This window comes from Balaenoptera ricei, chromosome 5 (assembly GCF_028023285.1).
Source record: "Balaenoptera ricei isolate mBalRic1 chromosome 5, mBalRic1.hap2, whole genome shotgun sequence".
NCBI lineage: Eukaryota > Metazoa > Chordata > Mammalia > Artiodactyla > Balaenopteridae > Balaenoptera > Balaenoptera ricei.
In genome coordinates, this window is record NC_082643.1 from 134,327,799 (window position 1) to 134,347,226 (window position 19,428).

Sequence of the window (19,428 nt, forward strand, 5' to 3'; positions counted from 1 at the left end):
ATTACTAATAGGAAGCCAGGTGGGAACAAAAGTAATTTGTTCTTTATTGTTATATTTATATAGCCAAATAGTAAAGAAGTAGACTCAAAATCGACTTGATTCACTCATTTCCAGGTGAGTGAATGCATAAGATACTAATATTCTTTACTAAAATACTATAGAAATGTTCAATGTAAAAGCAGCCAAAATGGTTGTGATATTTAAAAAATAGTCCACTAATTTGATTCCTCTTGGGCTGCAATTTGTACACCATGATTTGTGTATTGTTTTTGTATCTTGGCATGGGTTCGCCCAATACATGTGCTCGAATTTCTTCAATATTTTTAAGTAAATTTATAACGTGTGAAAGAATTAGCAACAAGTTTGAGAACATAAAATAGAACCAGTAAAGAAGCCATACAGTGTTTTATTTTTTTAAATCATTTCCCCCCCTCCCTCCTCCTTCTTTCCTTCCTTCATTCCTTTTCTTTCTTTTCTTCTCTCACTCTTTCTTTCTTTCTTTCATGGGAAGGCATGCTGTATTACATACGTTTTGTATAATAAGAATGAGAAACAAGAATATTAAGCGAAACTATTATACAATCTTTATAATTAGAGTTGCTTTGGGCTCAAATTCTGTATGATAATAATGGGTTTTTACATAAGTGAATAAAGCATAGAGGGTGTTGTGATTCAGGAGCCATCATATCTAAGCAAACAAATGAAAACAAACACACATGGGTTATCCTGTTAAAGGTCCAGCAATGATAGCATCTCAGAATAACATGCTTCAAGTTTGATGTACTATCTTGCTGGATGAGTTGCTGGATCCCCAGTGATGAGAATTTGATTGCAGGAATCAAGAGGGTGGCAGTAGATTTACCCTTCTGTCTTAGTCAGCCTGGGCTGCCATAACAAAATACCATAGACTGGGTGGCTTAAACAATAGACACTTATTTTCTCATAATTCTGGAGACTGGAAGTCTGAGATAAGGGTGCTAGCATGGTCAGGTTCTGGGGAGACCCTCTTCCTGGCTTGCAGATGGCTGCCTGCTTACTGTGTCTTCGCATGGCTTTTCCTAGGTGTGGTTGGGTGGGTGGAGAGAGAGTAAGCTTTCTGGTGTCTCTTCTTTCAGGGGCACTAATCTCATCACCAGGGGCTCATCCTCATGACTTCATCTAAACTTAATTATCCTTTGAAGGCAGAATTTGGGGGGGACACATTCAGTCCATTAACACCCTCTAAAAACTCCCTGTGATTCATTGTTTACTCTTTGGAATCCTGCTGATGCAGATTTTCAGTTCTATTACATAAGGAAAATTAACTAGAAATAACTGAGTCCTAATTAGTAGCTAAAAATCCTGCATCTCTGAACAGTGGTTCTTAGCCAAGCAGCTTTATTTCTCCTTCTCTGGGATACACAGAGAAGAAAATCAAACATCACAAGACAAATAGTTGAAAGGAAATAACAAGATTCTTTAATAAGTACTAACCAGGGTATTGCTTTCTTACATAAATAAATTAAAGGGCTCTCACAAAGAACATAAGACAAATAAAAGAAACGCCAAAGAAAAGAAATTCTGGAAAATGCCTGCTTTCTAAAGTGGACAGTTCCTTTTTGGTGATATTCTTCTAGAAATTAATAGGCTTCCAGGTAAGTCCAGCTATTCATTTTATGAGTACAACTGATTTGAGTAAATAGAGATAACTATAGTTTATTATAAGATAGTACAGCCCCATTTCATTTCAATGAACTTTAAGCATTTAATGTTCCTTAAAAATTAAAGTGTTTATTGGACTATGAAAATAGCTAAATGATTGAGTGTATTGATTATACATCTATGGCCAATTCATACTATTTAAGTTATGCAAAGCTTTTTTTCATCAGGGCATATAATCCAAACAGACTGGCCATTCAAGAGACCATTTCTAACTTCTGCTTCAAAATTGTATGCTAAACATAAGCTTTCACCTTCCTTCCCTCCCAAAATGCAGTTTAGCTGAATGAACGAAAGGAAGAGCGAGAAACCCATAATGGCAATGGAAGTAGGAAAGCACATTGTCAACAGCCTGTCTTTTAATGGCACGCTAGACTGAGCTAGAATTCATCCTGGTGAAGTCTGCAAACCGTAGTGGCACAGGGAAGGATGAATGTGGCAGAGAGGGCTCTTCTTCTCAAAAGACCCCCAAGGAAGTACGATATTTGTAGATGGCCAGGGCTGAGAATAGGAGAAAGGAAGGGGCCAAAGTTAGAGTAATTAATTGGATGGATGTGGAAAGTCTGGACCCAGGATTCTTTCACAGTCTTCATCCTGTCACTCTGTAGTCCCCGGTGTAACCTCATGAAGCGCTCTATAAATAAAGTGGTGATGCTCCTCCACATCTTCTTACTGTACGTCTACACGAGAGAAAAACAGGAAAAGGCTGCTTTGAACCTTATCAAAAATTATGGTAGAAAACATACAAAGGAAGAGAGAAAGTCTAAAAATAAAATGTATTATAGTTTACAAACCTAGATTAAATCTCTCTTACTTTTTTATTCACATGGCTCTGGCTATTTTCTTTAAGAACATTCTATTGGAGGATCTGTTTAAATCCCCCCTGCCCACTTAACCACACAGCCACAGCCAGGTAGTATAGAATGGAGAGATAGGTGTGGAACAGACTTTCAAAACTGAATAGAAATAATTTGCTTGCAATCAAGAAAGCCAGTGATTTATTAATGTCTATGTGACTAATTAAAAATCATCAATCATTTGAAAAAAACAAGAGTGAACAGAAACAGAAAGAGAGAACAGAAAGAGAGAACAGAAACAAGAGAGAACAGAAAGAGTGAACCATGTGAATAAAATAACTGACTTGAGGAGAAGCAGAGATTAAATAGAAAGAAAAAAAATAAAAACCTCGGATTATTTCCTCAGGAGAGTCTGCAGAGAGTTTGAGGTACTGTTGAAATATCAATTAAGATCAGTCACCAAAAAAACAGCATAATAGGAAAACAAGAAGCATTCTTGAAAAATATGAGCATAATTGATATATGTGGAGTGTTAATTAAACTTGAGGAATGGTTATATCTGGCTTCTTATTTGGTGGGAGTTATAAATATTCTCAATTTTGTAAGAAAGAAATATTTAAATGTCATTTGAAATATAAAATTAATTTCTGAAAGAATACAAGTAGTATATAAATCCTTTATATTAGTAGTAGAAAATATCATGAAATTTCAATCAGTTCTGAAAAGTAAAGGAAAAAGAAGCAAAAGGTCACAAGAAAGCTTAGCAAATAAGATATGTAAAGTATAATAGTGAGTAGAGACCAAATGTATCCAAAATATTAAATAGAATAACCTACTATTTTTAAAGATACTTTCATATTATTATTTTTTAAGTTTACATAATTTTCAGATACATATTTATAAAAACGATACAGGTTTTGAACATAGAATGACATAGTTTTTGAGCAAAGAATGCTAAATGAATAACAATATAAGAAATGGCACATAATCTGTGGCCAAGCCAAATATTGAAAAGATAAATTATGTATTATTTATGCTGCCAGCAGAAATATCATATATTCTTTATGCTGCAAACAATGCTACATTACTATTTATTTTTTAAAAAAGTAAATAACTGACTAAATATTATTGGGAGGAACTTCTGAGGCAGGAAGGTATTCTGCATAAAAGCCACATACGTAATAAGAGCTGCAACACTAAGAGTTTAAATGCCTGACATCTTTGTGTGAAGGAGTGTGACTGGTCTCCCACCAAGAACCAGACAGGGTGTGCAAGGTTGTGTAAGGCACTGTCCAAATGTGGACAGCCTGGACAGTGAAAGCCATTATCAAAGGGACCCTGAATGAGTCTGAGAAGCAAAGCCAGCCCTGGATTGTGCTCACAGCAGTGGCTCCCCCAGCCCTTGCCTATTTGCTTATAGCAGTGAAATCTCTTCTCCAGGCCCACTGCCCATAACTTGCTCTCCACTCAGCTTTGCACCCCTTAAACCCTTGGGATTCTTAGTTAACCAAAAGTCAGTCAAAATGGTCCCAAAAGACAATTCAGAAATTCAAGTATTGGAAAATTAACAGTGATGTGTCTTTTTTTGAACCCAGAGCTCATAGTAAGTCTACGCAATAGTTACAGGTGGAATTCAAGTTTCAGAGTAATGTTTTAATTACATCCTTAATGACCACATCTGCTCAAGTTTTATCTCTGGTATTCACTCGGGTACCCACACCTTGATATGTAAATTTCTCCTCTCTGAATACGCACTGCCAAAGTGTTGAAGATACGTAAGGTGTTTGAAAAAACACTCTTGCAGTAAGGAACAAGAAAACCATTTCTATAATAAGTGTATATCCTTCACTCAAGTTTGTGTCTTCTTTATGACCATAGAGTGGATGCATTTGCTATAATTCCAAGTTAAGATTATATCTAGTCATTGTTTCAGCACACGCAAGCAGTATTTTACGTGCTTAGTATGTGAGGAACATTATACATCGTGTATTTTCATACATAATTTTGATTCTCATAAAGAATTTGAGGTAGAATATTAGTCTCATTTTTAAGTTGAAGATTCAGGGTGTGAGAGGTTAAGGAGATTGCCAAGTTCTTACATCTACAAGGTGGCAGAACCTGAATTTGAACATATTTCAGTCTGCTGTCAAATGTATGCTCCTAACCACCTTATTATATTGCTTTGCAAATTCTACTGTGAAAGGAGATTTAAGCTAAGCAAACTATTCTGCACCACGCAGCCTTCCCCTTTAGGGATGTTGCCCACATGCTTACGTTACTCAGAGGGGCACTGGCTGACACAAGGTAAAGCAGATGGTGTAACTGTGCAATTAACTTTCTTCTGCTTTAACCTTCCTACTTTTTCCTTTTGCACTGACCAACTCATTTATTGGCCAAGAAAAACACAACAGCTTTTTGACGAAAAAGGCTTATCTTTGAGGGACCATCTGAGGAAAAAAATGAGAAAGGAAAGATTAGCAAATGTAAAGTCTTTGACTTTTTTTATACTGTTTGCTTGTATAATTTTTTTCAATTTAAAAAATTTAAAGAAAGTTACTTTGTATACATAGTAGTTCACCACCTACAGGTCTTAGGAAATAGGGTCTCAATGTTTCAAGTATTTATGGATCTGCAAAACTAAAGTCCAGGTTAATATTTTATATAGTTTCTCATTGCAGCAAATTTTGGTGTGATGACATTAAATAACAGGCATTCTTTATATGAAGAGGCAGCAGGCTCAATGGCTAGAAAGTTTCTCCACAATGGTGAGGAATTTAGCATACTTATTTGTCTGAGAAGAAGATATATTTAATTATTCCTAAATTAAGATGGTATTTTATTTTTGTGAAATTATCTATAATGAAATTCCTTTTGTAGTAAAATAGAATGGAATTCCATAAATGTTTAGAGAATGGCAAGAAACCAGTTACAATTCCCTGTGAATGGAAAATTGAACTTGCACTTTCATGAAACTGTCTGTTGAAAATAAAACCATTAATAGAATAATACTTTAGTTTCATGACAAGCTTTCATCATTTTTATTGAATAGAACTAGGCTAACAAAATATTATGGGAATATTGATTCAGTTGGATTAAAAGAGCTAAAATAAAAACTGCCAGCAAATATTTTTCTTAGGTAAGGACTGATAGTAATCTTTACCATTAATCATATAAGTTTGCCTTCTATTAGTTTTGGTAGTAACACCAGTAAAGCCAAGCATCTGTAGTTCTACCATTTAGTAAACCCTCATAGTATGTCCGTTCTTACAGTCATGTGACATAGGAAATGCAATGAATATGGACTAGGTCTCTGCCAAGTGACCTAGGAATTCTTCCTATTTCCAAAAATAAGGTAAAACGTCCTTTTGTGAATGGTGATATCTAAACTGCATTTGTGGAATCTTTTGTTAACGCCTTCATTATTTTTGGAGCACATATCTCAAGATATGTAATCACCCTCTAAACTTCTTAACTCCTTCTCTAAGAAGAATAATGTAGGAAAGGTAAGGGGAAATTAAGTCTGACCCCGATCAGGGGCATGATGATTTTTAAAATATTTATTTTATCCTTTTTAAATTTTTCAGCATGTCAATTTCCTTCTAAATTAATTGAAGTTCTAATAAAATAGATACACCAGATATATAGCAACAAACTAAGAGAAACCTAAGTGCATAGTTTTAATTATATAATAGAAAAAAATATATGACTCATTTTTTTCTTTTTTTTCATAATTTTAAAAATACACTATTTTTAAAATTATGCAACAAAGCAGTGACTAAGTGCTTTGTGGGAAGATAAAAGCTATTTATCTGTAAATTAAGATTGAGAAGGTAAACTTCTATAAGAAAAGTTTGCAGACCTGCAAATAAAATTTCTTATAAATAAGTACTAATAAATATTTTTGCTATTAGCTGATGTAATGTCCAACATTTTTAAGGGATTATATAGTGTACTATGTGTCATTCCATACTCTACTAATACTCACACCATACACATACATACACACAAAGTATACATATATATACATATATATACAAAGTATACATATATATACACAAAGTATAATTTTAAACATGTAATACATAAATCTATACATTTTTTATGTCAAGATTATTCAAGTTAAACTTAATATTATTGCATTATATTTAGATTTAGATATTCAGATAAATATTCATTATATTTAGATTCATGTGTACTAAAAGTAAATGTATAATTTTGTGGGGCTGTGGATTTACTTATTCGCATCTGGTTTGTTTAAATGGAAATACAAAACAAGGGTAAATCTTCAGCATCAATGTAGTCTTTCATTAAGATCACTCTTAATAAAGGTTAGAAAACTCGTTAGTGTACGTTGAAGTTAGAAAGTGTGGTGGAACAGATCAAGTTTTAGTCTAGAAACCTTGTCTTAGTTCTAAGATAATCTTTAAATTCTTTTGGGAGAGTGGGTACCTTGCTTAGCCTTTTAAACCTTATATTTTACATCTTTAAGATCAGAGTGCCTGGGGTAGTTTCCATGTAATATCTTTCTTATGTTTTCAAATTAGTTTAAAATAATAGAATAATAATAGCAATAATCAGTTATAGTTAACTATAAATAATGATTATAATTTCTAGAGATCTCATTCTGTGTCAGGCACTATCTAAGAATTTACATGTATACTTAATATAAGGCTCGGATCAACTCTGTGAGACGAGAAATATTACATACATACATACATACATACATACATACATACAATACATACGATAAATTACTTGTATCCAGAATATGTAAAGACCTTTCAAATGCAATTTTAAGAAAGCCAATTTAGAATGGGCAAGTGATTTGAACAAACACTCACCAAAAAATATAAACATATGATACATAAGCACATGAAAAATAGTCAAATATACTGATTATTCTAAAAAAGCAAGTTAAATAACCTACACATCACTTAAAATGGCAATTAAAAAGTCCAAACATACAAAAGGTTAGTGAAGATAAGAAGAAACTAGAATTTTCATTCACTGAGACAATCAGCTAGAAAAATAGTTTGACAGTTTTGTTAAATTTAATAATACACCTACCTACCATATGTCTAGCCATTCTACTCCTCAGTATATACCTATGAGATATGTAAGCATATGTCAATACTTTTGCATGAATATTAATAGAAGCCTTACTTATAATAACTCAGATCTGGAAGCAATTCAAATGTTCATCACTAGTTCAATGCATGAACAAACTGGTATATCAATACTTTGGAATATTACTCAAGAATAAAAATGAATACATGCTACAAGATGGATGAAATCTCAAACTAATTTTACTGAGTTAAGGAAGCCACAGCCCTCATAAAAGAATGGATACTATATAATTTCATTTTGATAAAATTTCAGAATGTGCAAAATAATCTAAATAGATATGAAAAGCAGATCAGAATATGCCTGGAGATGGGGAAGGGGTAGGAATAAAGAGGAAGGAAAGAAATACGAAGGCGCATGAGGAAACTTTGGGGGAAAATGAATATGTTCAGTGTCTTTTTATAGTGAGGGTTTCACGGGTGTTTCCGTATTTCAGAACTTAAACTGTACACTCTAAATACGTGTAACTTATTGTATGTGAATTATTCTTTAAGACAGCTGTTGGAAAATTTAACTTAAGATGCATTAATTTCATGTTATTTTATAATACAGTAGAAAGTTCTGGTTGCAGTTCCAGAAGAAGTAACCCTGATTATATAAATTCAAAATGAACTCCTCTGGCTGACAGTACAAAATAAAATGTTGGAGTGAAAAAAATTAATACAACCTGGGAATTTAATAATAGAAATTATTATTAATATTAATTTTAATTGTATTTAATTAATAATAATTATTAATAATAAGTAATATTTATTCATTATTTACCATGTTCTAGGCCTTTTTCTGAGATCATTCCATGTATATTATTCGAGTAACGTAACAAGCCACTGTACAGTCTTCCTCTGGAAATCTTGAAGAATTATCTTGATAGCCACATGGACTTCTGGATATTTTCCATGCCGTAATTCTACTGTTACCTGGAAAGAGTCTGGGTGAATAACCTGCCTCTGTTATTTCCAGAGCCTGGTCCTATAGAGTCATGGCCACTCTCTTCCAAGATATAATTTACATATGGTCTGATAGGCAAGTGAACAAAATAATAATATTCTGAAATTTTTGTCTCTGTTCTGTGTCTGAAAACTTTTCATGCATGCTAGTTTTTAATATTTTTTTAGAGTGTAAGGAAAAAGATTGACTCTCACTGTCACAGTAGAAAGGGGTGGTAGTGGATACGTTGTAATTAGATATCATGACTGTTAGTCACATCAAATGTATACGGATTTAAGGCACATTTAACCGTTTGGAAGCAATTCTTGTCAAAATTCAAGAAGCTTAACCATTTACAAATTTCTCTTTTTGTCTGTTCAGTCAATATTGTCTGAATCTCACCTCTAATGTTCTTGAACATGAGGATAGGATCAATATTTTTATTTTGACTACTTAGCACCTGGAAAAGTAAATAACACATAGCACAAGCCCAGCGTATACTAGTTTAACTGAACTGAATTCAAAAGAGATAAGTCTCAGCTTGCTCTAATAAATCTTTTCTTTGTCATTATATCCATTTTTCTCTCTGCCGATCCCATTTATTATCCAATATGAGAATTTTATGAGCTTTCATTAAGGAAGTCAGAATAAGATAGGAATATAGAAGGAATAGAATTTCAAGGTTGCTTCATGTGTAATGATTTTCATAAGTTTCCTAATTTCTGCTTTCACATTTCATATAATTTTATATTGCAAACATTATTCATCAAACCTGGAAGTTTTAATTTCCTGATTGAAGAGGTATCCTTTAGATCCTGTTTATACTTTCATATTTAACCAATACACTATTTACCCTAATTTTGTAAAAATTTAATTTAATCACTTTCTGTGCAATATCTTTGATTTAAATTTTATTTCTTTCAAATTTATGAAATGGTTATATAAATAAAGTGTATTTACATTAATCATTTATATCTTAATACTCTTTTCTAGTACAGAATGTCAAGTATTCACCTTTAATTTAAAACCTCTATAAGATGTTTCAATGTATTTATACTATATACTGCCTATGATTTTTACATCTTTAACATTTATATCACGTGATTATTTTGCCCAGAAGTTAGGAGTTCAGTTACTTTTCCAGAATATACTTTCTCTCTGTGTAAAAAAAAAATTTATTAGTGAATAAAATAATTGATTTATCAGAGAAAAATAATATGGAAAATATGCTTTTAAAATGCTCAGAGCTCAAAATTAAAAAGGCATTATGTAAATATGAAATATAGAACTTGTTATATTTTGTTAAGGCCCAATATATTTGTCAACATCATTTACAAAATTCAGACCATCATTCCAACTCTTATTCATAGTGTTAACTGTTGAATCAATGTTAAGGAGGTGGGATGACAAAGGTCTTCCTATATGTCATATGTTCAATATTATTTTCATGATAATAAAGTGATTAAAGAAAAAAATCCATAATCAATATTGTCACACTCTAAACAAGAGTGTTATCTCTGTTTCTTTTCTACCATACTGTCAAGATTACTGAGTGCCAAAATAGAAGTTGAAGATAGCACATGATACATTACATTTTGGCCTGTCTACAACACATATATTTGAATTTTTAAAACATAACTCTTGAGCTGAAATTCACAAAAATATATTGGTTAATACATTTGTGATCATTTTCTAGTAAAATGGAATCCAAATGTTTAATACATTATGAAATTGTAGTGACCAAAGTAAAATATTGATTCCTGACTGCTCAGTTTTTTGGAAATTTTATCATTGAGTTTTAGGGCAGGGAAACCTGATAGTTTAAACTTCTGAAAGCATTTAGATCTTTGAAGAGAAATAACACAAGTCCACACTCAAATCTGAAAATACTTTGTATCCATTTAGTTCTATGTTGAGTTTTAAATGGTTATTTAAGTACATGTGTTCAAAATAATATTGTAGTTTCCATCATTATGTATCTGGGGGTGTGGGAGAGGGAACCAATAAAATTAATCTCTGTAAGCTTCCTAGACAAAAAAATAAACTTACCAGACTAACTTTGAGCAAAAATTAAATTTATACTCCAGGCATCAATTCTGAAGTTTATTATTATAATGAAATTATCAGGAAATCATTTGATGCCATTTTTATAGATTTTAAAAAGTAAATGTTGAGATCTATAACTAGAAAATAACTGTGTTCCTAAGAAAAACCTACAAGACTTGACAATTATCATGTTTTTTTAAGGGTCAGTGGATCTTTTTATATAGCTTTTTTTTTTCTTAGAGTAAAAATGAAAATTCAGTTAAAAATAAATTCAGTAAAAAAAAAAAAAAAAGTCACCATGAAGTAGGTTGTAGTAAGCTAACAGTGACCAGTGGGTATGTTATTGTGTCCATGACAAGTTCAAACTTGACTAATTATTTAGATATCTGTCTTTGTATTTTTTTTTTTTTGAAAGAAGGAACATGATTTTATTGGAATGTTTTTAGTACAGTGTTGGAAGATCTTCGAATCCTATATTATAAAGCAATACAAGCACTGCAAATGATGTAGTTCCTGAATCTATTTGACATCATATCTACCAAGGGAATGTTATAATACAAATCTCTTTAAGTTGGTTAATGTAATTTAAGTTGGAAACTGAGCAACTTTGGTATATTCATATTTCTCTGACTCCCTATTTTGGCTAGATGTACGCCAAATCAACCGCCATGCAGCAGAGTCAGACAGGACCAATATATTTGGTGGTTTCACTAAAATGTTTCCGCATAAGCAGCAAGGGACTCAAGTTCTGGGATTAAGCTGCTCTCAAGGCCGTCTTCATCTTTTTTGAACTGGACCATCAAATAGTTAAGGTCTACATTGCCACTGCGCAGGGCTAAGTCTACTCTATTTAGTTGATAGATGTACCAGAAGTACTTTAAAATACAAAAGTGGAGATAAATAACCATAGAAACAATCAGTTCTTAATTCAGAGAATGACAATATCGATTTTTATATCTTTATCTGAAGATCATTATTTTAAAACTAGCTCTATGTGTTAGACTCTTAAATCTTAGATGAAATGACTACCTTTAAACCAACTGGTTTTAGTCATTGTCAACACGTCTACACTGGGATGCCAAGCTGTCTACCTGTGTGCGTTCATAACTACATTTTCATTTCTCTATGCATAGAAATTTCAAGAAATACAGATAACACTCGTTTGTCAAAAATAAAAATTACATACATCTAAACAGGCTCTTTACCTATCTCAAATCAACTCTTGTCTAGATAGAGTCCATCGTATTGCATAGCTGACCTTAACCAGGCTACACTGTGATGTTTTCTCAAAAGCCCTCTTAAGGTACAGAAGAATGCTAGTCTCTGCAGTGACTAAAATGATACTTTTAAACTTTGATTCAACCTCTGCTGTAGTGAAGTTTGACACCTTAAAGATTGCTATTCAGGTTTGTTAACAACTGAAATAGATTTCATTTTTCCACCCACAGAATTTAGATCAGAGACTTTCTTCTCTTCAAGTTTTGAGATTCAGCAGAAGGAGGAGATTGTTATTTATTATTCCTGGGCTTTGTCTGTGCAGGGACATTTTCTTCTTTGGGGGAGGAAGCACTCAGTTGGTTATCCACCAACGTGCACTTAGGAAAATTCAGAGTCGATGCTTGCCACCTACCACCAGGGATGGGGGCACCTCACTCAGAAGTCGTCAAAAGCCACCTGTGGATAAAGCTATCTTCCCTCCACCATCACTCCTGGGGCCACCATTTGAACATTAACTTCATGGAGCAACTAATGTTTATTTATTTGTCCTTTTTTTGTAGGCCTTTCTCACCCACATTTTTCATTTAACAGCTTTAGTTAAAATAATCCGTTGCCTAGGAGGCTTGCTACTTGTGATTACAAAAGGCAAAAGACCATGAAATCAACACTAAGGAGATAATATTTAAATATGTATTTGGAGGCACCCACAAAAAATTCACCTTTTTATCATGTCAAAAGCAAAACAGAGATCAGACTAGTAAATATGAGGGGATTTAGGGAAAGAAGTCTTTGTTGTGATGGAAATCCACAACATGAAACTCTTGGAAAAAAGGCAAAGTAAAAGCTAGAGCTAAAAACAGGACATTAAGAAAGACAAGATGGCAGAACATGAGGTGCATCTGGGATGGACAGAGCGTGAGTGTGACAGTGAACTTGCAGACTTTCTCAAAACAATTTCTCAATCAGCTCTATTGCTGAACATAATTTTGGAATTTTAGAACAAGGTATTTCAGATAAATGACAGTTATGTTTTTTAGAAGTGGCAATAAAAAACTACTGAACTGCATTGCCTCTGATATGTCTAATGTTTACCAGAAATAAACGTGTCAGTGGCCATCTTCAGCGACATAAAATTTGGTCCAAATTAAGCATGATAACCAAAATGGTTTATTGGAAACCTGATCACTAAAACAAATACTCAAAATTCAGGGTATTATAAATTCTCTAAGGTTCACTCAGAAGTAAAAGGCTAATTCTCTACAGGGTTTCACCCAAATGTCCATAGGCATTATCATTTTATATTTACACAGAGGCTTTAATCTGAGGTGACCTTTGGTAACCCTGAAATACATAAACTATGAACTTCCACAATGGAATTATAAGCTTGAAAGTTGTGGCCTCAAAGCACTGATAGAACAAAGGAAAAAAAGGTCACGTATCAGAACAAATCAAGGTAACAAAAACATTTCTCATTTAAGAGTGTTCACTTAAAGATCAAATAACCACTGCCCTCCCCACCAAACTGAAAATAAATGGTCGAGAGTTTTAAGAGGGAGAAAACAGTGGACCTCGGAGTATACAAAGATCTGATGCTTTTGCATCAATATAACTGCTTAGTCCTAAAGCTAGAAAATCAGACAAATGCACGCAAGTCAGAAGCCAGAGCAGTCTTGCTTCCACACCTCACATCCTGGATTTACAGTGGGACGTGGCTGAACAGGTAAGATGCAGATTCACCGCTGTGGGTCCTTTGAATCGCCTCTGCCAAGATCATCGAAATGTCAATAACCTGAATCTTGACATTAAGCAGTGTTTCATTTTGTCCTCTGGGGACAGTGTTTATCACAACAACAGCGTCAAAGGCGGCATTATTTATTCTGGAAATAGCTGGCCCAGAGAAGATCCCATGGGTAAGGATAGCATAAACTTTGGTGGCTCCGGCTGAGAGTAGCTTGTCCACAGCATGGCAGATGGTGCCACATGTGTCGGCCATGTCATCCACAAGGATGGCCACGTGGTCCTTCACATCGCCCACCAGCACCATCTGGTCCACTTCCTTTGCCTTCTTCCTCTCCTTGTGAATCAAGGCAAATTCCACATTCAACCTGTGTGCGATTGACGTGACCCTTTTGGCGCCCCCAGCGTCAGGTGAAACAGTGATGCAGTTTCTCCACTCGGTGATGTTCTCCCGAATCCAATGCAGGGCCGCGGGCTCCACGTACAAGTTATCCACGGGGATATCAAAGAACCCCTGGATCGGAGAGGCATGCAGGTCCAGGGTGATGATGTGATCCGCCCCAGCGACTGAGAGCATATTGGCCACAAGTTTCGCTGAAATCGGAGCATGACTCTTGTCCTTTTTGTCTTGGCGGGCGTACGGGAAGCACGGGATCACGGCGGTCACCCTGGAGGATGACGCGACCTTGCAGGCGTTGATCATGATGAGGAGTTCCATCAGGTTGCCGTTGACTTCTCCGCAGCCACTCTGGATGATGTACACATCTTCCCCCTCACACTTTCGCCAGTCTCGACGCTGGTCTCCTGGTTGCTGAACTTCTTAGTGACCAGCTTGCCCGGCTCCAGGCCCAGCCGGTCAACCATGCGCTGGGACAGGTCCTGGTGCGAGCTGCCGCTGCAGAGCATGATGTTGGGCATGGTCAGGCGCGGGGCTCCAAGCGGCGCGGGGCGGCGGAGGCGGCGGTGACACGGGGACCTGTGGGGAGAGCTGGAAAGAGCGACTGGCGGACACTGGGAGGAGCAGAGCTCTTTGTATTTTTAAGCTATATAATACAAGGTGTTTGTTTTATAAATCCAACGTACAATAAAGGCTTTAACTTCTTATGCATTTATACGTATTCCTTTACCAAACTATTCATTAGTAAAAGTATAACAACTATTATGGATTTGTCAGAAAGAAACTTTTGGCTCATACATCAGGACAGTCATGGGAGATAATGAAATTATATCCTTATCAATTGTAACAAAATATCGAAATAACTGTATAAAAAACAAATCTTGATTATACATGGATGGATATTAAGTATAAATTTTAAAAATTTAACTTAATTAATAATTTAAATGTAAGAAGATTTAAAATCTAAATTCTATCTGTCAATGCTAAATTGGATTATTAAAAAATATTCCAAATAACATAAACATTTAGGTAAATAAATCATAATTAAACAAATAGAAAGCTTAAATCCTACTGATGGATTGATTCTGAAGTTATTCTGTCATGATATATAGCTCTTCAATTTAAAAACTAGGACTTTGTCATACTATAATAATTAACTATATTATTTTTTCTATACTGAATATACAGTTTGAATTTTCAGGGGCAACTTGATCTTTTTTGGGTGGAGTGACTTTCCCCACATCTCTCTCCTAAGCTTTCAACTATATAACCATCCATGCAACTGCTTGGATCTAATAATTTCAGTGATCTCTCTCTCTCTCTGTCACAAACACACACACACACACACACACACACACACACACACAAATAGCACTGCTACCCTTCCATCGTTCATGCATTTACCGTGAGTCAGGAAAATTTTCTCACAGGTTGGAGCATAGCCCTAAAGATACTTGGTTGGTTCAGGAATAATTATTTCCATTTAAAATGAGTAATAATAGAAGTGGACCTATCATATCAGGTATAAAAAATTCTATAGGGATAATAGATGACCAATAAGACAGCACAAAGAAGACTATACACACAAAATTTTTCTCATACATTACATTAAATTCATGTACAGAGATTTCTTTGAAAAATTATATGTCAATAAAATACATAATTTAAAGTTCTTAGGAAAAAAGTTTAGAATTCTAAAAGTATAGAATATAAGCTAGAAAAGTTCAGAAAAAAAGAGGAAGAGACTATAAAAGTATTGCAGAAATAAAGATTTCTTTTAAGGCCTCAAAAAAGAGAATGATTTAGCTCAATACAGTTAATGAAAATAAACATGAGCTCAAGTGTAAGTGAGCAGAATAGAGGGGAATAAGCAAAAAGTTAAGTTGTTTACAGAGACATTTCTTAGATGTGCATGATAGTCAGGTATACTCCATATATCTGTATCCGCAATATATCCATAATTGATATCTTTGAGGAAGAGAGACAAATAAGCTGGTTACAGAAATACTAAAAAATATGACAAAATATTCCAAAAATATATGAAGACTTCAGAATGTAACATACATAAATATGTAAAACTAAATCACTTTGCTGTACATCTGAAACTAGCACAACGCTGTATATCAACTATACTTCAATTAAAAATGTATATAACACAATGTATCATATACTATTCCAAATAAGAAATGCTGGATACCAATAAAAACTGTGCCATGTTTGTAAGATGAAGAATAAATCCTTTGAAAGTACAGGGAGTAAAAGTTATCTCCTAACTTAAAAAAAAAAAAAAAAAAGTTGTCTGAATTCAGATATTAAAATTGGGAATTCAGAGCTAGAAGAAAATGAACGATGACTATAAGGTCTTTGGGGAAAGAAAGAGTGACCAAAGAATTTTAAACTGAGTGAAACCATGTTTAAATATAATAACAAAAGGAAAATATTTTCAAACATGATGAAACTTTTAGAGAATCTTCTCATTTTAAGAAAAACTGCTGCACAAATAGTTTTAGTCAACTGAGAAACAAGAATGTATGCAGTGACATCAGCAAGATGGTGGTATAGGAATTTCTAGCACTGCCCCCTCCCCAAAACATCGATTTGAACTATCCATGCAAAAAAATACTTTCACAAAGAGCTAGGGATTCCAGGTGAGGATTTATAGCACCCAGATAAAGCACAGAAATAGGCATCGAAGAGTATAAAAGAGATAGATCCATGTTATCACCATCATTCAGCCCACGCTTAAACTCAGGGAGCCCAGCACTGAGAGACACACCATGGGAAAAGAAGAGTGAAATGAGCAGCTGAATTCACTGCAGACCCCAATGTTGGCCAGCTCTAGCACAAGGCCAACTCCTACAGCTTTAGTTGGGAAGCTCCCATTAGACTCCTGTAACTCATGCCTCCTGGCCCATCCCTGCACAATCTGGCTCCCCTGGTCCCAGGCAGCTCCCGTGGCCCAGGGCTCCAAACCAGACCCTGTAAATCTGGCCTCCTGGCAGGCATCTGCCAAACCAGTTTCCTGGCTAGAACAGCACCAAGGTGGCCCCCACTACCTATTCTCTAGACTAGTTCCTGCAGACCAGATATGGAAATCAAGCAACACACTCCTTAACAAGCAAGGGGTAAAAGAAGAAATCAAAAGGGAAATCAAAAAACATCTTGAAACAAATGAGAATGGAAACACAACATACAAGAATTATGGGATGTAGCAAAAGCAGTTCTAAGAGGTAAGTTATAGTGATAAATGCCTAACAAGAAAAAAGAAAGATCACAAATAAACAACTTAGCATTACAACTCAAGGAACTAGAGAAAAAATAACAAATTAAGCCCAAAATTAGCAAAAGGAAGGAAATAACAAAGATTAGAGCACAAATAAATAGCAGAAAAACAATAGAAAAGATCAATGAAACTAAAAGCTGTTTTTTTAAAAAAAGGTAAACAAAATAGATAAACTTTTGGCTAGATTAAGAAAAAAGAAGACTCAAATAAAATCAGAAATGAAAGTGGAGAAATTACAACTGGCATCACCAAAATACAAAGCATCATGAGACAACCATGAAAATTATACACCAGCAAATAGAATAACCTAGAAGAAGTGGATAGATTTCTAGAAACATACAACCTACCAAAATTGAATCATGAAGAAATGAAGAAATAGAAAAACTGAACAGACCAGAAGCAAGTGAGGAGATTGCATCAGTTTCCTTACTGATTCAATCCCAACACAGAAAAGTTCAAGACCAGATGGCTTCACTGGTGAATTCTATCAAACATTTAAAGCCGAATTAAGGCTAATCCTTCTCAAACTCTTCTAAAAAATTGAAGAGGAGGGAGTACTCCCAAACTCATTTTATGAGGCCAGCGTTATTACTCAAATACCAAAGCAAGATAAGGACACTACAAGAAAAGAAAACTACAGCCCAATATCCCTGATGAATATAGACGCAAAACTTTCCAATAATATACTAGCAACTTGAATTCAACAGTACATTAAAAGGATCACACACCATGATCAAGTGGGGTTCATCCCTTGGATGCAAGCATGGTTCAACACATGCAAATCAATAAATTTGATAACCACATTGATAGAATGAAAAATAAAAATCTCAATAGTTGCAGAAAGAAGCTTTTGACAACATTTAACATCCCTTCAAGATAAAAACTCTCGATAAATGGGTTATAGAAGGAACCTACCTCAACATAATTAATGCCATATATGACAAATCCACAGTTGACATCATACTCAATGGTGAAAGTTTGAAAGATTTCCCGCTAAGATCAAGAACAAGGCAAGGGGGCTTGCTCTCACCAATTTTATTCAATATAGTACTAGAAGCCATAGGCAGAACAAATAAGCAAGAAAAAGAAATAAAAGGCATCCAAATTGGAACGGAAGAAGTAAAATTTTCTCTGCAGATGATATGATCTTATATATAGAAAATGCTAAAGACTCCACCAAAAAATTGTTAGAGCCAATTAATGAATTCAGTAAAGTTGAAGGATACAAAATCCATATGCAAAAATCAGTTGTATTTCTATGTATTAACAATGAACTATCTGAAAAAGAAACAAAGAAAAACAATTCCATTTACAATTGTATCAAAAGTAATAAAATATTTAGGAATAAATTTAAACAAGGATGTAAAAGATCTTTACACTGAAAATTACGTGACATTGATGAAAGAAACTGAAGAAGACACACAATAAATGGAAAGATATGCTGTGTTCATGGATCAGAAGAATTAAAATACAAGAGGATACCAGGAAAATAATCACAAATAGAAGAAACATAATAATTTGAAAAAGATGATAGTATAGATACAGACCTGGTGACATGATCAAGAACAAACATTATGGAACATTTTAAACAATCTACAAGTTGAATACAGTAGAACAAAATGAAAGAGACATGGGTCTTAATGAATTGAGAGACCCCATACTAACCCTGGGCACACTACCTGAATATGATACATAAACCTGTCAGATCCACTATTATTTTGCTCTATTACAGCTCCCTTGACAATACAAAATTGAAGATTATAAACAACTATATGATTAATCAAAAATAAAACCTCCTTGATATTGAACTAACACAATAAAAGTTAACTGCCATTTTCCTTAACAATATTAGATAGATTGGTAAGCTAATATTGTAACATTATAACATAAGTATCACATGATGTTACCCAGTATTAATATTCTTGTTAAAAGCAGGAATAAGAGAAGAGTGTTTATTATTACCAAATCAAAATAGGCAAAATATTTGAGATGACATCTAACGTAAAAAATATAAAAAAGGCTAATTACATCAAATTTTTCAACATTACTAGTCATCAGGTAAATGCGATTTGTAACCATAATAAAGTACCATGACATATCCATCAGAATGGCTGATACTAAAAAGACTGAGAATACCAGTTGTTAGCATCAATATGGAGCTATGGGAAAACTCATCCACTGGTGGTGGGAATGCAAAATTG

The 19,428-nt window shown here is 34.2% G+C and overlaps 1 protein-coding gene across 1 annotated transcript; it reads right to left on the bottom strand.

Moving 5' to 3' along the window:
* Positions 1-13,433: 13,433 nt before the first annotated feature.
* Positions 13,434-14,506, bottom strand: LOC132366670 (ribose-phosphate pyrophosphokinase 2-like). The gene is given in 2 exon segments (XM_059924271.1): positions 13,434-14,321; positions 14,324-14,506. Coding segments are annotated over 2 exon segments (957 nt in total). The 5' UTR covers positions 14,466-14,506; the 3' UTR covers positions 13,434-13,506.
* Between the last annotated feature and the right edge of the window lie 4,922 nt (positions 14,507-19,428).